The sequence below is a fragment of the Pantherophis guttatus genome, chromosome 1 (assembly GCF_059756535.1).
Source record: "Pantherophis guttatus breed Tessera chromosome 1, ASM5975653v1, whole genome shotgun sequence".
Taxonomy (NCBI): Eukaryota; Metazoa; Chordata; class Lepidosauria; order Squamata; family Colubridae; genus Pantherophis; species Pantherophis guttatus.
In genome coordinates, this window is record NC_142063.1 from 347,057,386 (window position 1) to 347,074,445 (window position 17,060).

General features: G+C 44.4%; 1 protein-coding gene across 2 annotated transcripts in view; it reads right to left on the reverse strand.

Annotated features, from left to right (window-relative positions):
- Positions 1-16,268, reverse strand: part of NSRP1 (nuclear speckle splicing regulatory protein 1) — a 42,623-nt gene extending 26,355 nt beyond the window's left edge. For both annotated transcript variants that reach the window (XM_060685269.2, XM_060685268.2), the window contains exons 1-2: positions 16,161-16,268; positions 13,359-13,440 (exon numbers count right to left, since the gene is read on the reverse strand). In XM_060685269.2, coding sequence (XP_060541252.2) covers positions 13,359-13,440; positions 16,161-16,180 — 102 coding nt within the window. In that variant the 5' untranslated portion in view covers positions 16,181-16,268. The remainder of the gene's footprint in view (positions 1-13,358; positions 13,441-16,160) is intronic.
- Positions 16,269-17,060: the final 792 nt, after the last annotated feature.

A 17,060-nucleotide genomic window follows, 5' to 3' on the forward strand; every position in this document is an offset into this window, starting at 1 on the left:
AAAGCATTGCTGGCTGGGGAATTCTGGGAGAGGAAGTCCACCCCTTTTAAAGCATTGCTGGCTGGGGAATTCTGGGAGTGGAAGTCCACCCCTCTTAAAGCATTGCTGGCTGGGGGATTCTGGGAGAGGAAGTCCACCCCTCTTAAAGCATGGCTGGCTGGGGAATTCTGGGAGTGAAGTCCACCCCTCTTAAAGCATGGCTGGCTGGGGAATTCTGGGAGAGGAAGTCCTCCCCTCTTAAAGCATTGCTGGCTGGGGAATTCTGGGAGAGGAAGTCCACCCCTTTTAAAGCATTGCTGGCTGGGGAATTCTGGGAGAGGAAGTCCACCCCTTTTAAAGCATTGCTGGCTGGGGAATTCTGGGAGAGGAAGTCCACCCCTTTTAAAGCATTGCTGGCTGGGGGATTCTGGGAGTCTTCAACTTGCCGAGAGGTACCAAACGTTGCCCAGGAGGACGCAAGTGAGGCCGAGAGAGAACTCCCCACTCCTGCAGACAATAGCTTGGCCTGAGAGCGCTGACGGTGCAAGTGTTGGGAGATTAAGCAGACAATGCAAACCCTACGAGAGCCTCATTTTGGGTACATAACGCTTGTAAAGAGGCCCACCTGCCATTTGTTTGGCCAAGGGAACCGGGAAGAAAACAGCGCCAGCACACAAAGCCTCCTTCCAGGGTTTGAGGGGTGACAATTTCCTGTTGTGCTGCCAGGGCCGAGAGATAGAAACTTCCTGTCCTTTTGTGTTATTCCGACTTATCGGCAGGGCGTTTATTAAGCAACCTGACGGAGTCAGCAATCTGGCCGCAGATTTCTTTCTCTGCAAACAGCCCCCCCCCTCTTTTTTTTTTATTCCTTGGCGGCACAAAGCTGGGAGTTAGAACAATTTTTTTTTTCTCCCCCTAACTATATTTTGCTGGGAGGGAGCCGTCTCTTAACCCTACGCAAATACCAAAATTCAGGCGCGGGAAAAGGGAATATAAAGTCTGCATGCCCTGGAAACTTTGCTCTGGAAGGCTCACTGTTAGAAATGTGACAAGAAGCAGTTTACAAAAACTGCAGCGTAGGACCGATAAAATGAGATTATTGGTAGCTGAGGGTTTCTGGGGAGGGGATGTCTGAGCTTGGCTCTTTTCTTGCAGACTAGGGAACATTCATCCGTGCTAGAATTTTAAATTTTTGGGTTTTAATTTGAGCCGAAATTATTTAATAATTTTAATTATTTTTTAATTTTTTTTTAAATTTGATTTATATGCTGCCCTTCTCCGGAGACTCAGGGCGGCTTACAATGTGCTAAGCCTTCATCCTTTTGTATATTTATACAAAGTCAGCTTATTGCCCCCACAAACTGGGTCCTCAATTTACCTACCTTAGAAAGGATGGAAGGCTGAGTCGACCTTGAGCCTGGCGAGGTTCGAACCTGCGGTAATTGCAGGCAGCTGGTCTTAATAACAGGGTGCTTTAGACCACTGTACTACCAAGGCTCAATTTTTTTAATTGATGTCTGTATATTTTTGTGTTTTTAATAGGCTGTACACTGCCCTGAGTCCTTCAGAAGGGTGGTATAGAAATAAATTTTTTATTATTATTATTATTATTATTATTATTATTATTATTATTATTATTATTATTATTATTATTATTATTATGGGAAGGAGGACTGTGGGGGTGCTTGGGGCTCTCTGAGCTTGGTTGGTTTTTTGCAGACGTCTCATGACCCAACTAGGGAACAGCATCAGTGCTAGGAGGAGGGAGTATGGGACTTGCTCTCTGTTTATATACAGCTAGACTGATTAGGAGAGAATCTTTGTAGTTCAGGGGTGAACTGAAAGGTCCTGGGTGCTCTCTGAGCTGGGTGGTTTTCTTGTAGACGTTTCATGACCCAACTAGGGAACATCATCAGTGCTAGAAGGGAGGAAGTTTGCAAAGAGAAAGAGGAGGGGGAGGAGGAGGAGGACTATAGAGTCCTTGGTGCTTTCTGAGCTTGGTTGTTTTTCTTGACGGCGTTTCTTTTTTTTAATTAAAAATTTACAAATTTTATTAAACCACAAATGAGACATTTACACAACATACAACATATAAATAAATAACTTATCCTTTTTAAGCATTGTTTCATAGTGGTTTTCCATCGAATACTTTATATTTCTTCCCCTTTTTCTTAATCTAATACTTTTTCCCCCCCTCCTCCTATTCTTTTTTTTTCTTTTCCCCTCCTTATCTTTCCCCCCCATAGAGATCTATATATTTTGATTATAAAAATGTAAATATGTATATAAATAATTTTTATAGGTATATAATATGAATATAGAAATGTAAAAAAGTAAAGATATAATCAAAATAGTCTTGCAGGTGTTCCATTACCCAAGTAACCTCATGAGTGTTAGGAGGCAGTTGGGTTTGTGGAGAGGAGGAGGAGGAGGAGGAGGAAGAAGAAGAGGAGGAGGAGGAGGAGGAGGAGGAGGAGGAGGAGGAGGAGGAGGAGGAGGAGGAAGAGGAGGAGGAGGAGGAGGAGGAGTGGTGGGGGGGAAAGAGGGAAACGGTGGGGGTCCTTGGTGCTCTCTGAGCCTGGTGGTTTTCTTGCAGACGTTTCCTGACCCAATTAGGTAACATCATCAGTGCTAGAAGGAGGGAGTTTGCAAAGAGAAAGAGGAGGGGGGAAGAGGAGGAGGAGGACTGTGGGGTTCTTGGTGCTCCCTGAGCTTGGCTCTTTTCTTGCAGACGTTTCATTACCAAGCCAGGTAACATCATCAGTGCTAGTATATTTTGTATTCTACTGCACTGGAAAAAGTTGGAAGTCACTGCTATTTCCCCCCCCCCCCTTTCTCTGCACCCCCTTTTCCTTCTCTTATTCCCCGATTATCCTTGTTCCTTTAAGTATTTTATGTTATAATAAATTTCAATGAAATTTGAAAAAAAGAAGGAGGAGGAACTTTTACTGAAGAAGAAGTTCCAATAGAAGAGATTATTCGTAGCTGAGGGTTGAACCGTGGGTTCCTGGGTGAAGACTGAGCTTGGCTGTTTTCTTGCAAGACGTTTCATTATCTAACTAGGTTATAGCATCCGTGCTAGAAGGGAATGGGGTTTGCTCTTATTTTATACGCAGTAGCTTGCCCTGACAGGTATTTGTGTGCGTTTGGATTTCTCCTTGGTAGTTCCTTGCTTGTTTTCTCATTGATCGGACAAACCGCCGTAGAGAAAGAAGGGAACGAGCATCTCTCCCTTCTAGAACTGATGATATTACCTAGCTGGGCAATAAAATGTTTTCTGCAAGAAAACAAGCTCAAAAAGCACCAAGGACCTCACAGGACTCCAGCTCTTCCTCGCAGCCTCCCTCCTTTCTAGCACTGATGATGTTCCCTAGTTGGGTCATGAAACATCTGCAAGAAAACCACTAAGCCCAGAGAGCACTCAGGGACCCTGCAGTCCTCCTCCTCCTCCAACCCCTCTCTCTTCTAGCACCCTTCTCCTCCCTTTTCCTTCTCCTCCTCTCCGCAAAACCCACTCCCTTCCAGCACTGATGCTGTTACCTAGCTGGGTAAAGAAACGTCTGCAAGAAAACCACCAAGCTCAGAGAGCACCAAGGACCTTACAGTACTCCAGCTCTTCCTCCCTTCTAGGACTGATGAGGTTACCTAGTTTGGTCGTAAAATGTCTGCAAGAAAACCACCCAGCTCCAGAGATCACCAAGGGCCTCCCGTTATATCGTCCTCTTAAATTAGGACTTCGTGCTCTGCAGTTGGATTTGAAGGCTTCTGGGGTGCTACCTGAGTTGCCTTCTACCATTTTGATGAGCTGCTTTTTCCGTAGAGCAAATTAAAAAAAACACACACAGAAAACAGAAGAGCCTGTAGTACAGTGGACTAAAGCCCTGTTATTTACATCTGCTGCTTGCAATTACTGCAAGTTCGAATCTCACCAGGCTCAAGGTTGACTCAGCCTTCCATCCTTTCTAAGGTGGGTAAAATGAGGACCTGGTTTGTGGGGGCAATAAGATGACTTTGTATAAAATATACAAAAGGATGAAGGCTATTGCTTAACGCAGTGTAAACCGCCCTGAGTCTCCGGAGAAGGGCAGCATATAAATTAAAGCAAAAAAAAAAAAAAAGAACGAAGGAATGCAACCTTGATTGTTTCTGGGGTCCCGTTGGCAGCAGGATTTGGTGAGTGAACGGTGGAGCAACCGTCTTAATATTTCTCAGGATGATATTCTTGGGGCTATTCCCCAGATGGAAATATTTGAGGTTGAGATTTTTAAAAAAAAAAAACTTTCCCAAATTCAGCCGCATCTGTCTCAGATTTTCTGAAAATCCTGAAACTCTTCTTGAAAAAAATCATGGCGTAAATTCTGGTTAAAAAGTACCGAAAGGATAAAGGGATCTCAAGCAATCCCATTACACGAAACAAAAAAGAGAAAAGATGCTTTAAGAGAAAAGATGCTTTAAGCAGAGGCTAGATTTAAAAAGCTTCTCACCTTGTTTTCTAAACCATGGCCGCTTGAAGATCAGTGGTGGGTGAACTTCAACTCTTAATGATTTCCCAGGATTCCCCAAGCAGCATGCTGGGAGTTGAAGCCCACCCCTCTTAAATCATGCGAGCTGGGGAATTCTGGGAGTTGAGGTGCATTCATTTAAATCATGCTGGCTGGGGGAATTCTGGGAATTGAAGTCCACTTGTCTTAAAGCATGCTGGATGGGGAATTCTGGGAGTTGAAGTCCATCCATCTAAAGCATGCTGGCAGGGGAATTCTGGGAGTTACTAACATAACAATGGCAGTGATTCACTTAACAACCATAGTAGGAAAGGTTGCAAACTCACTTAAAAATTGTCTCGGTTAGCAGCAGAAACATAGGACTGTATGGTGGTCCTAAGTCGAGGACTGCCTGCACTTGAGAAACAGAAAGGGAACAACTGCCTCTTCACACAACTAAGCAGTTAGGAACACCTTAATGAAATACGCAGAGTGATGTTTTTTAAAAGGGAAGGAAAGTTTTCTATCTGATATACCATCAGCTCGGCCGAGGCAGGTGTGCCGGACTTTAATATTAGAGTTCAGTTATAAATACCCCAACTTCAGACATGCCAGGCGTAACTTTTCTCTGATAAGAGAGCAGCCAGGAAATGAAAACTCTCCCCGAAGCACCTCCTTATCTAGAAAAGGCCTAAAATTATTACTTGAACTAATAAAGTAATTTTGCTTTTTTAAAAGAAATGATCTCTCTTTTCTTTTCTTTTCTTTTTTTTAATGATAAAGGCAGGCGCTAGATTTATTACGACTTGGTGAGCTGTGAAATAATGGAGGGGTTTTAAACTTTTACAATCTCCCCCGGCAGCACAATCTCGCAACCACAACTGAAGACCCCACATCCATTAATCTCGCCCCACCAGCATGGTGGTATTTTTTGAACTCTCCGGCACTGCCCCATCATTAGCCAACAAGTAACCTTGTCGAAAACAGCCTTAGTAGAGTTCGAATTTGTATTCGAAAAAAATGTTCTCGGGGCCAAGATGGGGCCCTTACAGCCTTATACAATATTACTGGACTGCGGCGCCCGCCATCCAGGTGAGCTCACCTGGAACAGGAGGACTTGGCGCCCATCACTCACACACCTTCATCCTCACCTGCTGTCGTGGTCCGCCAGCAGCCTACGGAGCTGGCAGCGGAGTTGAACAGTGAGGAGGCTGGGGAGGAACATGGGCGAGTCCTGGAATCTGGGGAAAACTCAGACAAGGGCTCTGCGTCGGAGGCAGAGATGGGGCCAGGGCCATCTGGGAGTGATTTGCTGACTCCGGAGCTTCCAGAGTCAGACAGCAGAGAGGCAGGGAGAGCTTGTTCCTAGTGCGCCCATGCGCAGAGCTGCCAGAAGGCATGAACAGTTAAAACTAAAGGGACGACTCAGGAGTAAGGCCTGGAGATGATTGGCCCCACTCATAAGGCTTAAAAGAGCAGCAAAGGCTCTTGGGCTCTTTGTAGGAAAGCAACATTGTTAATTCTGTTCCCAGTCGGCATCTGTGTTTGATTCTGGACTCCGTGGGGCTTTGCCAAGTAGGTCTTTGGCAGCGTGTCAAGGGAGAAAAAGGTGGGCGATTATCCCGAAGGACTTCTCCCGAAGGACTTGTTTTGCAACTAACTGGGATTCAGCTGTGAATGAACGTAATTCACAGCTGTTGCAATGAAAGAGGTTTTGGGGACTACTCTCTGTGTTTTAATGACTCAGGAAGCCTAGTGCCTAGAAAGGGGCTTTGCTTCGGGCTACAGTATTCTTCTGACCCATTGAGACCCCATCCTTTGGGGCTCCAGATGTTAGACCGCAAAAGACCTGTTTTTCAAACCTGACATTGGTTGCCAGACTGGTTTTTTAGATGCAGTTTAAGAGATTGTCATATGGGGAGACTCTCATCCAGGTCACGACTGTCCCAAAGGTGCTTTTTTCAAGAGGCAACTGGACTTTCTGGGTTTTCTTTCGCTTCTCGTCATCTTAAAATAACAGAGTTGGAAGGGACCTTGGAGGTCTTCTAGTCCAACCCCCTGCCCAGGCAGGTGAAACCCTATACCAGGGTTAAAAGAGCCGAGGTGGCGCAGTGGTTAGAGTGCAGTACTGCAGCTACTTCAGCTGACTGCTAGTTCAGCAGATCGGCGGATCAAATCTCACCAGCTCAAGGTTGACTCAGCCTTCCATCCTTCCGAGGTGGGTAAAATGAGGATCCAGATTGTTGGAAGCAATTTGCTATTTAGTATACTGTCTATTGGTATAAGCCGCCCAGAGTCCTCGGAGAGTGGGCGGCATAGAAATATGAATAATAAAATAAATAAAATAAATACCAGTGATAGGTAACCTTTTCCGGACCCCAAGATGCCCCCCCAGGCATGCGTGGCAGAGACCTGGAGACCAGCTGGCCGGCGGGAGGCACACGCGCATATGCAGTGGGGCTGAACTGGGGCGATGGCTCGCGTGCCATCAAGAGAGGGTGCTGCATGCCACCTTTGGCACCCGTGCCAAAGGTTTGCCATCACGGCCCTATACCATTTCAGACAAATAGTTGTCCAATCTCTTCTTAAAAACTCCCAGTGGTTTTTTTTTTTTAAATTTGATTTATATGCCACCCTTCTCCGGAGACTCAGGGCGGCTTACAATGCATTAAGCAATAGCCTTCATCCTTTTGTGTATTTATACAAAGTCAGCTTATTGCCCCCACAATCCGGGTCCTCAATTTACCTGCCTTAGAAAGGATGGAAGGCTGAGTCAACCTTGAGCCTTGGCGAGATTCGAACTTGCAAGCAGCAGATGTTAATAACATTCAAGAGCCTTGATAGTACAGTGGTCTACGCACCCTGTTATTAACACAGCTGCCTGCAATTTACTGCTGGTTCGATATCTCTCCAAGGCTGAAGGTTGACTCAGCCTTCCATCCTTTCTAAGGTGGGTAAAATGAGGACCCAGATTGTGGGGGCAATAAGCTGACTTTGTATAAATATACAAAAGGATGAAGGCTATTGCTTAGCGCATTGTAAGCCGCCCTGAGTCTCCGGAGAAGGGCGGCATATAAATCAAATTATAAATAAATAAATAAATAACAGTGCTTTAGTCCACTGTGCTACCAAGGCTCAGTGTTGGAGCAGCCACAGGTTCTGGAGGGTAGCCATGCCACTGATTAACTGTTCTCACTGTCAGAAAATTTCTTAGTTCTAGGTTGCTCCTCTCCTCAGTTAGTTTCCATCCGTTGTTTCTGATCCTGTCTTCAGGTGCTTTAGAGAAAAGGTTGACCCCTTCTTCTTTAGGGCAGCCCCTCCAAAATTGGAACAATCCTATCCTGTCTCCCCTGGTCCTTCTCTTCAATAGACTAGCCAGGCCCAGTTCCTGCAACCGTTCTTCCTATGTTTCATCCTCCAGTCCCCTAATCATCTTTGTTGCTCTTCTCTGCACTCTTTCCAGAGTCTCCACATCTTTTTTGATATTGTGGTGACCAGAACTCGATGCCGTATTCCAAGTGTGGCCTTATCAAGTGGTATTAACACTTATTTATTTATTTATTTATTGGTTCGATCAGCTGGCCTGATTCCATGTTGGTTTTAATGTTTGATACTGATTTTTAATTGAAATGTTTTAAATTATGGGCCAAATTTCATTTAATTATTTTTAAAAAATTATTTTAACTTTTGTGTACCAATGTTTTTATTTTGGCTGTTCACCGCCCTGAGTCCGAAAGGAGAAGGGCGGTATACAAATCTAATTAAAGATAAAGATTAAGATATGCCGCCCTTTCTCCGGAGACTCAGGGTGGCTTACAATGCGTTAAGCAATAGCCTTCATACTTTTTGTATATACCTGCTTAGTAGGGCTTCACCTGATCTGGATTCTCTCCCTCTGTTGATGCAGCCTAGAACTGTGTTGGCTTTTTTGGCAGCTGCTGCACACGGCTGGCTCCTATTTAAGGGCCTTGGTAGTACAGTGGTCTAAAGCACCCTGTTATTAACACAGCTGCCTGCAATTACTGTAAGTTCAAATCTCACCAGGCTCAAGGTTGACTCAGCCTTCCATCCTTTCTAAGGTAGGTGAAATGAGGACCCAGTTTGTGGGGGCAATAAGCTGACTTTGTATAAATATACAAAAGGATGAAGGCTATTGCTTAGCGCATTGTAAGCCGCCCTGAGTCTCCGGAGAAGGGCGGCATATAAATCAAATTAAAAAAAAAAAAAAAGTGATTGTCCACTAGGACTCCAAGGTCCATCTCACAGTTACTACAATTGAGCAAGGTACCACCTATACGGTACCTGTGCATTTTGGTTTTCTTGCCTAAATGTATATGTCTATGGAGCTACTCCGTCCTCCGGGCCAGGACTGTCCTAAAAGTGCTTTTTTCAAAAGGCAACTGGACTTTCTGGATTTTCTTTGAAGATGTTTCGCTTCTCATCCAAGAAGCTTCTTCAGCTCTGACTGGATGGTGGGGAAGGGAAGGATTTAGGTTCCTTGCAGACAGCTGGTCATTAGGGAGTTGTTAAGGTCACCTGAGGTTTATCTGTGTCCTCAGGGATGGGTCACCTGAGTGGTGCAAATGGGTGTGGAGCCTCTTGGAACTGCTGCAAGGACCTGTGTTGTCGATTGTTGTAAGTTGAGGATTACCTGTAAAAATCAGGTGTGCATCGCTTTAACAACCAATGGAATTTCTGGTGGCAATTGTGGTCGTACATTGAGGACTACCCGATGGCCAAATGTTTACACTGAGTCTTTGCTTCGGTCAAGCAAGTACAGCTAGTCCTCGACTTACAATGGTTCGTTTAGTGACCAAAGTTACGGCATGGGAAAAAAGCGACTTACGACCGTTTTTCACAGTTATGACCTTTCCAGCGTCCCCACGGTCGCGTGATCGAAGTTTGGAGCGCTTGAGAAGCGTCTCATATTTATGACGGTCCCCCCGCTCACACGATCCCCTTTTGCGACCTTTTGCAAAATCAACGGGGGAAGCCGGATTCGCTTAACGACCGTGGGGGCTAACATATCAACGGCCGTGATTCGCTTAACGACTGAGGCAAGAAAGGTGAGGTAAAAGGGGGCAAAAAATAACGACTGTCTCACTTAACAACAGAAATTTTTGGGCTCAATTGTGGTCGTACGTCGAGGAAACCGCCTGTGTTTCTACGGTCCTTCCACGGAGCTTGACGCTGCTTTCTCCCTCACAAAAAGCGACACAAATTTGTGTGTCTTGGTGTGTAGCACCCTCTACTGGAAAAACGCCTTTTGACTTAAATCACAGATTTTGAGAACCGCCAAATAGGAGGCTGTATGATTGAACTAGTCGCAGAGGTCTTCGAACTTGGCAGCTTTCAGGCTTGAGGACTTCAACTCCCAGAATTCTCCAGCCAGCATAGCTGGCTGGAGAATTCTGGGAGTTGAAGTCCACAAGCCTGAAAGCTGCATAGCTGGCTGGAGAATTCTGGGAGTTGAAGTCCACAAGCCTGAAAGCTGCATAGCTGGCTGGAGAATTCTGGGAGTTGAAGTCCACAAGCCTGAAAGCTGCCAAGTTTGAAGATCTCTGAAGTAGTATGATAAATAAATGCATACTTTTTTGTTTTTTTTTACAAAATTGCAAAAATGGCTCAGCCCATGTCATCCCGCAGCAATACACGTCCTCCTCGACTTACGACACTTCGTTTAGTGACCGCTCGAAGTTACCACAGCACAGAAAGAAGTGACTTACAACTGTTTTTTTTTTGCACTTACGACCCTCGCCGAATCTCCATTTGGTCACGTCATCCGTATTCGGGCGCGTGGCAATTGATTCGTATTTATGACGGTCACAGCGTCCCGGGGGGGTGTCACGTGATCCCCTTTTGCGACCTTCCGACAAGCAAAGTCCGTGGGGAAGCCAGGTTTCACTTAACGACCGTCTTTCCTAACTTGATTTCATTTATTTTAGCTATCTTAACTTTTATATTGTATGTATTTTAATTTCGGCTGTTCACCGCCCTGAGTCCCTAGGGGGAGAAGGGCGGGTATATGAATTCAAATATAAATAAAATAAACTTAAAAACTGCAATGATTCACTTAACAACGGTGGCAAGAAAGGGCGAACAATGGGGCAGAAACTCACTTAACAACTGTCTCGCATAGCAACAGAAATCTGGGGCTCAATTCTGATCGTAAATCAAGGATTACCTGTATTTTGTTTGGCAAAGAGAGGCTCAGCGGTTGCATCTCCACAAAGACCCAGACAATCACAAATCGTAATTTGAAATCGCTTTGTGGTGCTTTTTTTCAAGAGGCAAAAAGGAGTTCCTGGTTTTTCTTTGAAGACGTTTTGCTTCTCATCCCAGAAACTTCTTCAGCTTCTGACTGGAGGGTGGGCGAATGGAAAGATTGATACTCCTTGCAGACAGATGGTCATCTCCCTTTTAAATTGGGTTTTAAATGTTTTACATAAATTGGATGTCTTAAATTTGTTTTTTGAGCCCAAATTATTTAATCTACTTTTAATAGCTTTTAACTTTTGTATGTTATTTGTATTTTTATCTTGGCTGTTCAGCGCCCTGAGTCCTCTGGGAGTAGGGCAGTATACAAATATGATAAAATAAATAATAAAATAATCTGCATCCTTTCTGAGGGTCGTTGAAGCTACTTGGGGGTTTATTTCTGTCCTCAGGGTCACCTGAGTGGTGCAAATGGGTGTGGAACCTTCTCTGAGAAGGGGAGGGATACAAAATCATCTTATCTCTGGTCCTTTCAGCAGTTCCAAGGAGGCTCCACGCCCATTTGCACCACTCAGGTGACTCTGAGGACACAGGTAAACCTCCAGGTTGCCTCAATGACCCTCTAAAAGGATGCAAATGACCAGCTGTCTGCAAGGAGTGTAAATCCTTCCATTCCCCACCATTCAGTCAGAGCTGAAGAAGCTTCTTGGATGAGAAGCGAAACGTCTTCAAAGAAAAACTAGAAAGTCCAGTTGCCTCCTGAAAACACACACCTTTGGGACTGATAACTGGATGGTATTATAGCAATATTTCTCAGCCTTAGCAATTTTAAGATGGGTGGACTTCAGCACCCAGAATTCATTCCGAGACCTCACAATAGTTTGAATTCCATGCAGGTACGGTTAGCTCGTTTGAGTTTTGTCAGAGATCTTGAAGTCACAGGTGTTGACTTGGTGAGCAACAGCTTGGGGGGAAAAAAAAACCAAATTCAAGATGAAGGACTGAAAACAAAACCGCAACTTGATTTGTTCGCCTCCTGAATCGTAGGCCCAGCTCTGGGTACCCACTTTTGTATAACACAGGTGGACAAAGTGTAAAAGTAGACAACCCAAATTACAATGAGGCTCAAACCTGTACCTGACGAGGAAATCCTACAATAGGGATAGGGAACGATGGCCCTTTTGTGATTTGTGGACTTCAACTCCCAGAATTCCTGAGCCAGCATGGGGAATGATGGCCCTTTTAAGACTTGTGGACTTCAACTCCCAGAATTCCTGAGCCAGCATGGGGAACGATGGCCCTTTTAAGACTTGTGGACTTCAACTCCCAGAATTCCTGAGCCAGCATGGGGAACGATGGCCCTTTTAAGACTTGTGGACTTCAACTCCCAGAATTCCTGAGCCAGCATGGGGAACGATGGCCCTTTTAAGATTTGTGGACTTCAACTCCCAGAATTCCTGAGCCACTATGGGGAACGATGGCCCTTTTGTGATTTGTGGATTTCAACTCCCAGAATTCCTGTGCCAGCATGAGGAACAATGGCCCTTTTAAGACTTGTGGACTTCAACTCCCAGAATTCCTGAGCCAGCATGGGGAACGATGGCCCTTTTGTGATTTGTGGACTTCAACTCCCAGAATTCCTGAGCCACTATGGGGAACGATGGCCCTTTTGTGATTTGTGGACTTCAACTCCCAGAATTCCTGAGCCACTATGGGGAACGATGGCCCTTTTGTGATTTGTGGATTTCAACTCCCAGAATTCCTGTGCCAGCATGAGGAACAATGGCCCTTTTAAGACTTGTGGACTTCAACTCCCAGAATTCCTGTGCCAGCATGAGGAACAATGGCCCTTTTAAGACTTGTGGACTTCAACTCCCAGAATTCCTGAGCCACTATGGGGAACGATGGCCCTTTTGTGATTTGTGGACTTCAACTCCCAGAATTCCTGAGCCACTATGGGGAACGATGGCCCTTTTGTGATTTGTGGATTTCAACTCCCAGAATTCCTGTGCCAGCATGAGGAACAATGGCCCTTTTAAGACTTGTGGACTTCAACTCCCAGAATTCCTGAGCCAGCATGGGGAACGATGGCCCTTTTGTGATTTGTGGACTTCAACTCCCAGAATTCCTGAGCCACTATGGGGAACGATGGCCCTTTTAAGACTTGTGGACTTCAACTCCCAGAATTCCTGTGCCAGCATGAGGAACAATGGCCCTTTTAAGACTTGTGGACTTCAACTCCCAGAATTCCTGAGCCACTATGGGGAACGATGGCCCTTTTAAGACTTGTGGACTTCAACTCCCAGAATTCCTGAGCCAGCATGGGGAACGATGGCCCTTTTAAGACTTGTGGACTTCAACTCCCAGAATTCCTGAGCCAGCATGGGGAACGATGGCCCTTTTAAGACTTGTGGACTTCAACTCCCAGAATTCCTGAGCCAGCCTGAGCCATGGTTGGCTCAGGAATTCTGGGAGTTGAAGTCCACCAGACATAAAAGGGCCATCATTCCCCACCCCTGACCTAAAAGCTTTGGGACTGAGATGTGAGACATAAAACACAGGATGGGCCTCGGACTAACTTCGGCAGGGTTGTTGCTACGTGCCGATGAAAGTCACGCTTTGGCAGGCAACGCACAAGACCACACTCACACCGACCAATCAACAGCCGCTCCAGACACTGACCTCTTCGTCGGAGTCGTCCATAAACGCAGCATGCTTGACCAGTCCTTTCTGCTGAACCTTCTTAGGAAAGATAAGTCCATACCTGTCCAGAGAAAATCAAAAGTTTTATGTCTACGGGATTCACCATGGTTTCATTAATTTTAGACTTACATCCCGTCGATTGTCTAGGAGCAAAACAAGGTACAGGCAGTCCTCAAGTTACGACCACAATTGAGCCCAACATTTCCGTTGCTAAGCGCGACGGTTGTTAAGTGAATTTTGCAGCTTTCTTCACACAGTTAAGTAAATCACTGCGGTTGTTAAGTTAGTCACACGGTTGTTAAGTGAATCTGTCTCGCCCCACTGACTTTGCTTGTCGGAAGCTTGCAAGAGGGGATCACATGACCCCGGGACACTGCGACGGTCATAAATATGAGTCAGTTGCCAAGTGTTTGGATTTTGATCATGTGACCAAGGATGCTGCAAGTGTCAAAAAAATGATCATAAATCACTTTGCTTCAGTGCTGTTGTAACTTTAAAGCAGAGGCCTTCAAACTTGGCAGCTTTAAGACTTGTGGACTTCAACTCCCAGAATTCTCCAGCCAGCAAAGCTGGGAGTTGAAGTCCACAAGTCTTCAAGCTGCCAAGTTTGAAGACCTCTGCTTTAAACGGTCACAAAATGAACTGTTGTAAGTCAAGGACTACCTGTATATGCAGTTTCGTTCACCCACTTTTCACTTTACAAGAAGTTTGACTTTATTTGATCAATTGCCTGTTTTGTTCGATTTTAAAACAGAGTATCTTGCGATGGGTGTACAAATGCCTGTGATAAAATACATACATATAACCTTACTACGCTTAGTTAATTCACAATGAAGAAGCACCTTTGTTGGCTGAATAGTATGGCAGTTTTTGCCAAAGCTGACAACATCAGGAAGTGTGGATTTCAACTCCCAGAATTCCCCAGCAGGCCATTGTCCCAGCTGCCTATTACAGAGTCCACAACTTACGATTCATTTAGTAACCATTCAGTTACAACAGCAATAAAAAAAAGGTGATTTATGTCCATTTTTCACACTTAGCAACATCCCCATGGCCACGTGATCGAGATTCAGGTGCCTACCTACTGGTTCAAATTTACGACGGCTGCAGCTCAACTGTGGTCGTAAGTTGAGGACCCCCTGTATTACAGGTGATCCTCGATTTACCAAACTTGAGCCCAAATTTATGTTGTTGAATGAAACATTTGTTAAGTGAATTTTGCCCTATTTTATGACCTTGCCATGGTTGTTAAATGAACCACTGTTGAGTTAGTAACACAGTCGTGAAGCAAATCTAGCTTCCCCGTTGACTTGGCTTGTCAGAAGGTCGCAAAACGGGATCACGTGACCCCGGGGACTCTGCAACCGTCATAAATGTGAGTCAGTTGTCTGAATTTTGATCACGTGATCATAGGGATGTTGCAATGGTTGCATGTGTCAAAAATTGCCGTTAAGTCACTTTTTCCAGTGCCGTTCTAACTTCGGTCGCTAAACGAACTGTTTTAAGTTGAGGACTACTTGTATTAATGCTTTAAGCCGTCTCCCACTTGTAATCAGCTGTGTTGTTTTTGCTGTCCTCCTGCCGGATGATGGAGGCTTGATTCCTACTGTTTCCTCCCTCCTAGCTTATCAGTGGGGGGTGATGTTAGAAAACCACTTTATATGTATGTATGTATGTATGTATGTATGTATGTATGTATATATATATTTGTCTATGTAAGTTTTCACGGGTATATATGTGTGTGTAGTTATCCCCTAAAAGGGATATGTTCACAATTACACGGGAAGAAACCCGAAATATTAACTGTACATATATATATATAATAAGTTATCTAATTCTGGGTTTTATTTAATTGACCAAACTAAGTAATAATTTTAATTAGCAATTTTATGATGTTTGTGTGTCTATATTTTTCTTGACTGTACACCGCCTTGAGTCCTACGGGAGAAAGGCGGTATAGAAATATAATAAATAAATAAATATATATATATATATATCTTTGTAGATCTTTGGTTATTCGGGTTTTCTCCCGCGTAAAACTGGAGGTGTCTTGGCAACGTTTCGACGAAGTCTCATTCGTCATCTTCAGGCTGCTGTTCTCGGCTTCGTGCTTCTAGGAGCAATGTGTGTGATCGCAGCTGTTTCTTCCTTTTAATTCGGGAGAAAACCTGAATAACCAAAGACCTACATACAAACACCCGTGAAAACCTCAGAAAACATATATAACTTTATATATATATAATATTTATATTTATATATATTTATATATATATATATATTCCTTTATACATATATATAAAGGAAACATATATATATATAACTTTTTATTGTATTTTTTAAAACCGTCCTGCCAAGATGCGGATGACGGACAAGCCCATCTCTGGACTTCATCTCCTTGTGTAGAATAACAACAAAAACAACACAATGACAATAATAACAATACAATTTCGTATCCACAGAGGAACAAACCACCCAATTTTTTGGGGGGGGAGGGGAAATCCCCAGTATGGAAAGAGACCCCTCCCCCAACTGAGGGGGTGGGGTGGGGGGGTCCCAGGACTGGGGAGGGGGCCATCCAGGTCAAGCTCGCCCCCTCCCTCCAGCCCCCCCTCGAATGACGTCATTGACCCCCCCCTCCTCGGGCCTCGCGCTGGAGTAGGCCGCGATCCCCCCCCTCCAGACCTCAGCAGCCCCCTCCCTCTGCCCCCCTCCCGCCGCGGGCGCCGTCTGCCCATGCTCAGAGGCCCCCCGGCCGTCCGCCGACAACAAGGCCGGACTCACTGTTTTCCGGGCGCCGCCATCTTAGAGGCCGGGCCTGCGCGATGCCCCGCCCCGTATCTTCCAGGCCCCGCCCCGCCTTCCTTCTTGCTCTGCACGCGTCATCTCGGGGTGGGCGGAGGGAAAAGGGAGGCGTTCTGCGCATGCCCAGGAAGCGCATCCTTCTTGTCCGAAGATGGGGAAAAAATAAGAGAAAGGAAGGGGGGGGGAACCCCTCCCCCCAAAAAAGGGGTCCAATTCTGAGGTTTTGATTTTAATTTAACAAAAATTAATTTTCATTTTTTAAAATTTTAATGAATTAATTTTTTTTTTAATTTTAATGAATCAAATTAGTTTTCATTCTTTTTAATTTTAATGAATCAAATTAATTTTCATTTTTTTAATTTTAATGAATTAATTTAATTTAATTTAATTTAATTTAATTTCCAATTTATATACCGCCCTTCTCCCTGAGGACTCAGGGCGGTGTACAGCCAAGATAAAAAACATAGAATACAAGTATTAAAACATTTAAAAATATATATAAATTTTGGCCCGAGAGTTAAGAATCACAGACTAATTAAAAGAATTTAAAAATTTCTTCTTAAGCCAGCCCGGCTTGCTGAAAAAGATGGGTTTTCAGGGAACGACGGAAGGCATTGAGGTCATGGATTAATTAATTATTTTTTTTACTTTTAATTAATTTAAAATTAATTTTCATTTTTGGGGACCAACAGTTTGTCAAACGAGGAAACTTTTATTTAATTTCAGAATGTCCCTTTGAAAAGGTTAAATTTGAGGCAAAGAAATGGCATTTTATCTATCTATCTATCTTTATCTATGATCTAGCTATCTGTGTCTATCATCTATCTCTAGTTATCAATCAATATCAATCTATGTATCTATCAATTATCATCTATCTAT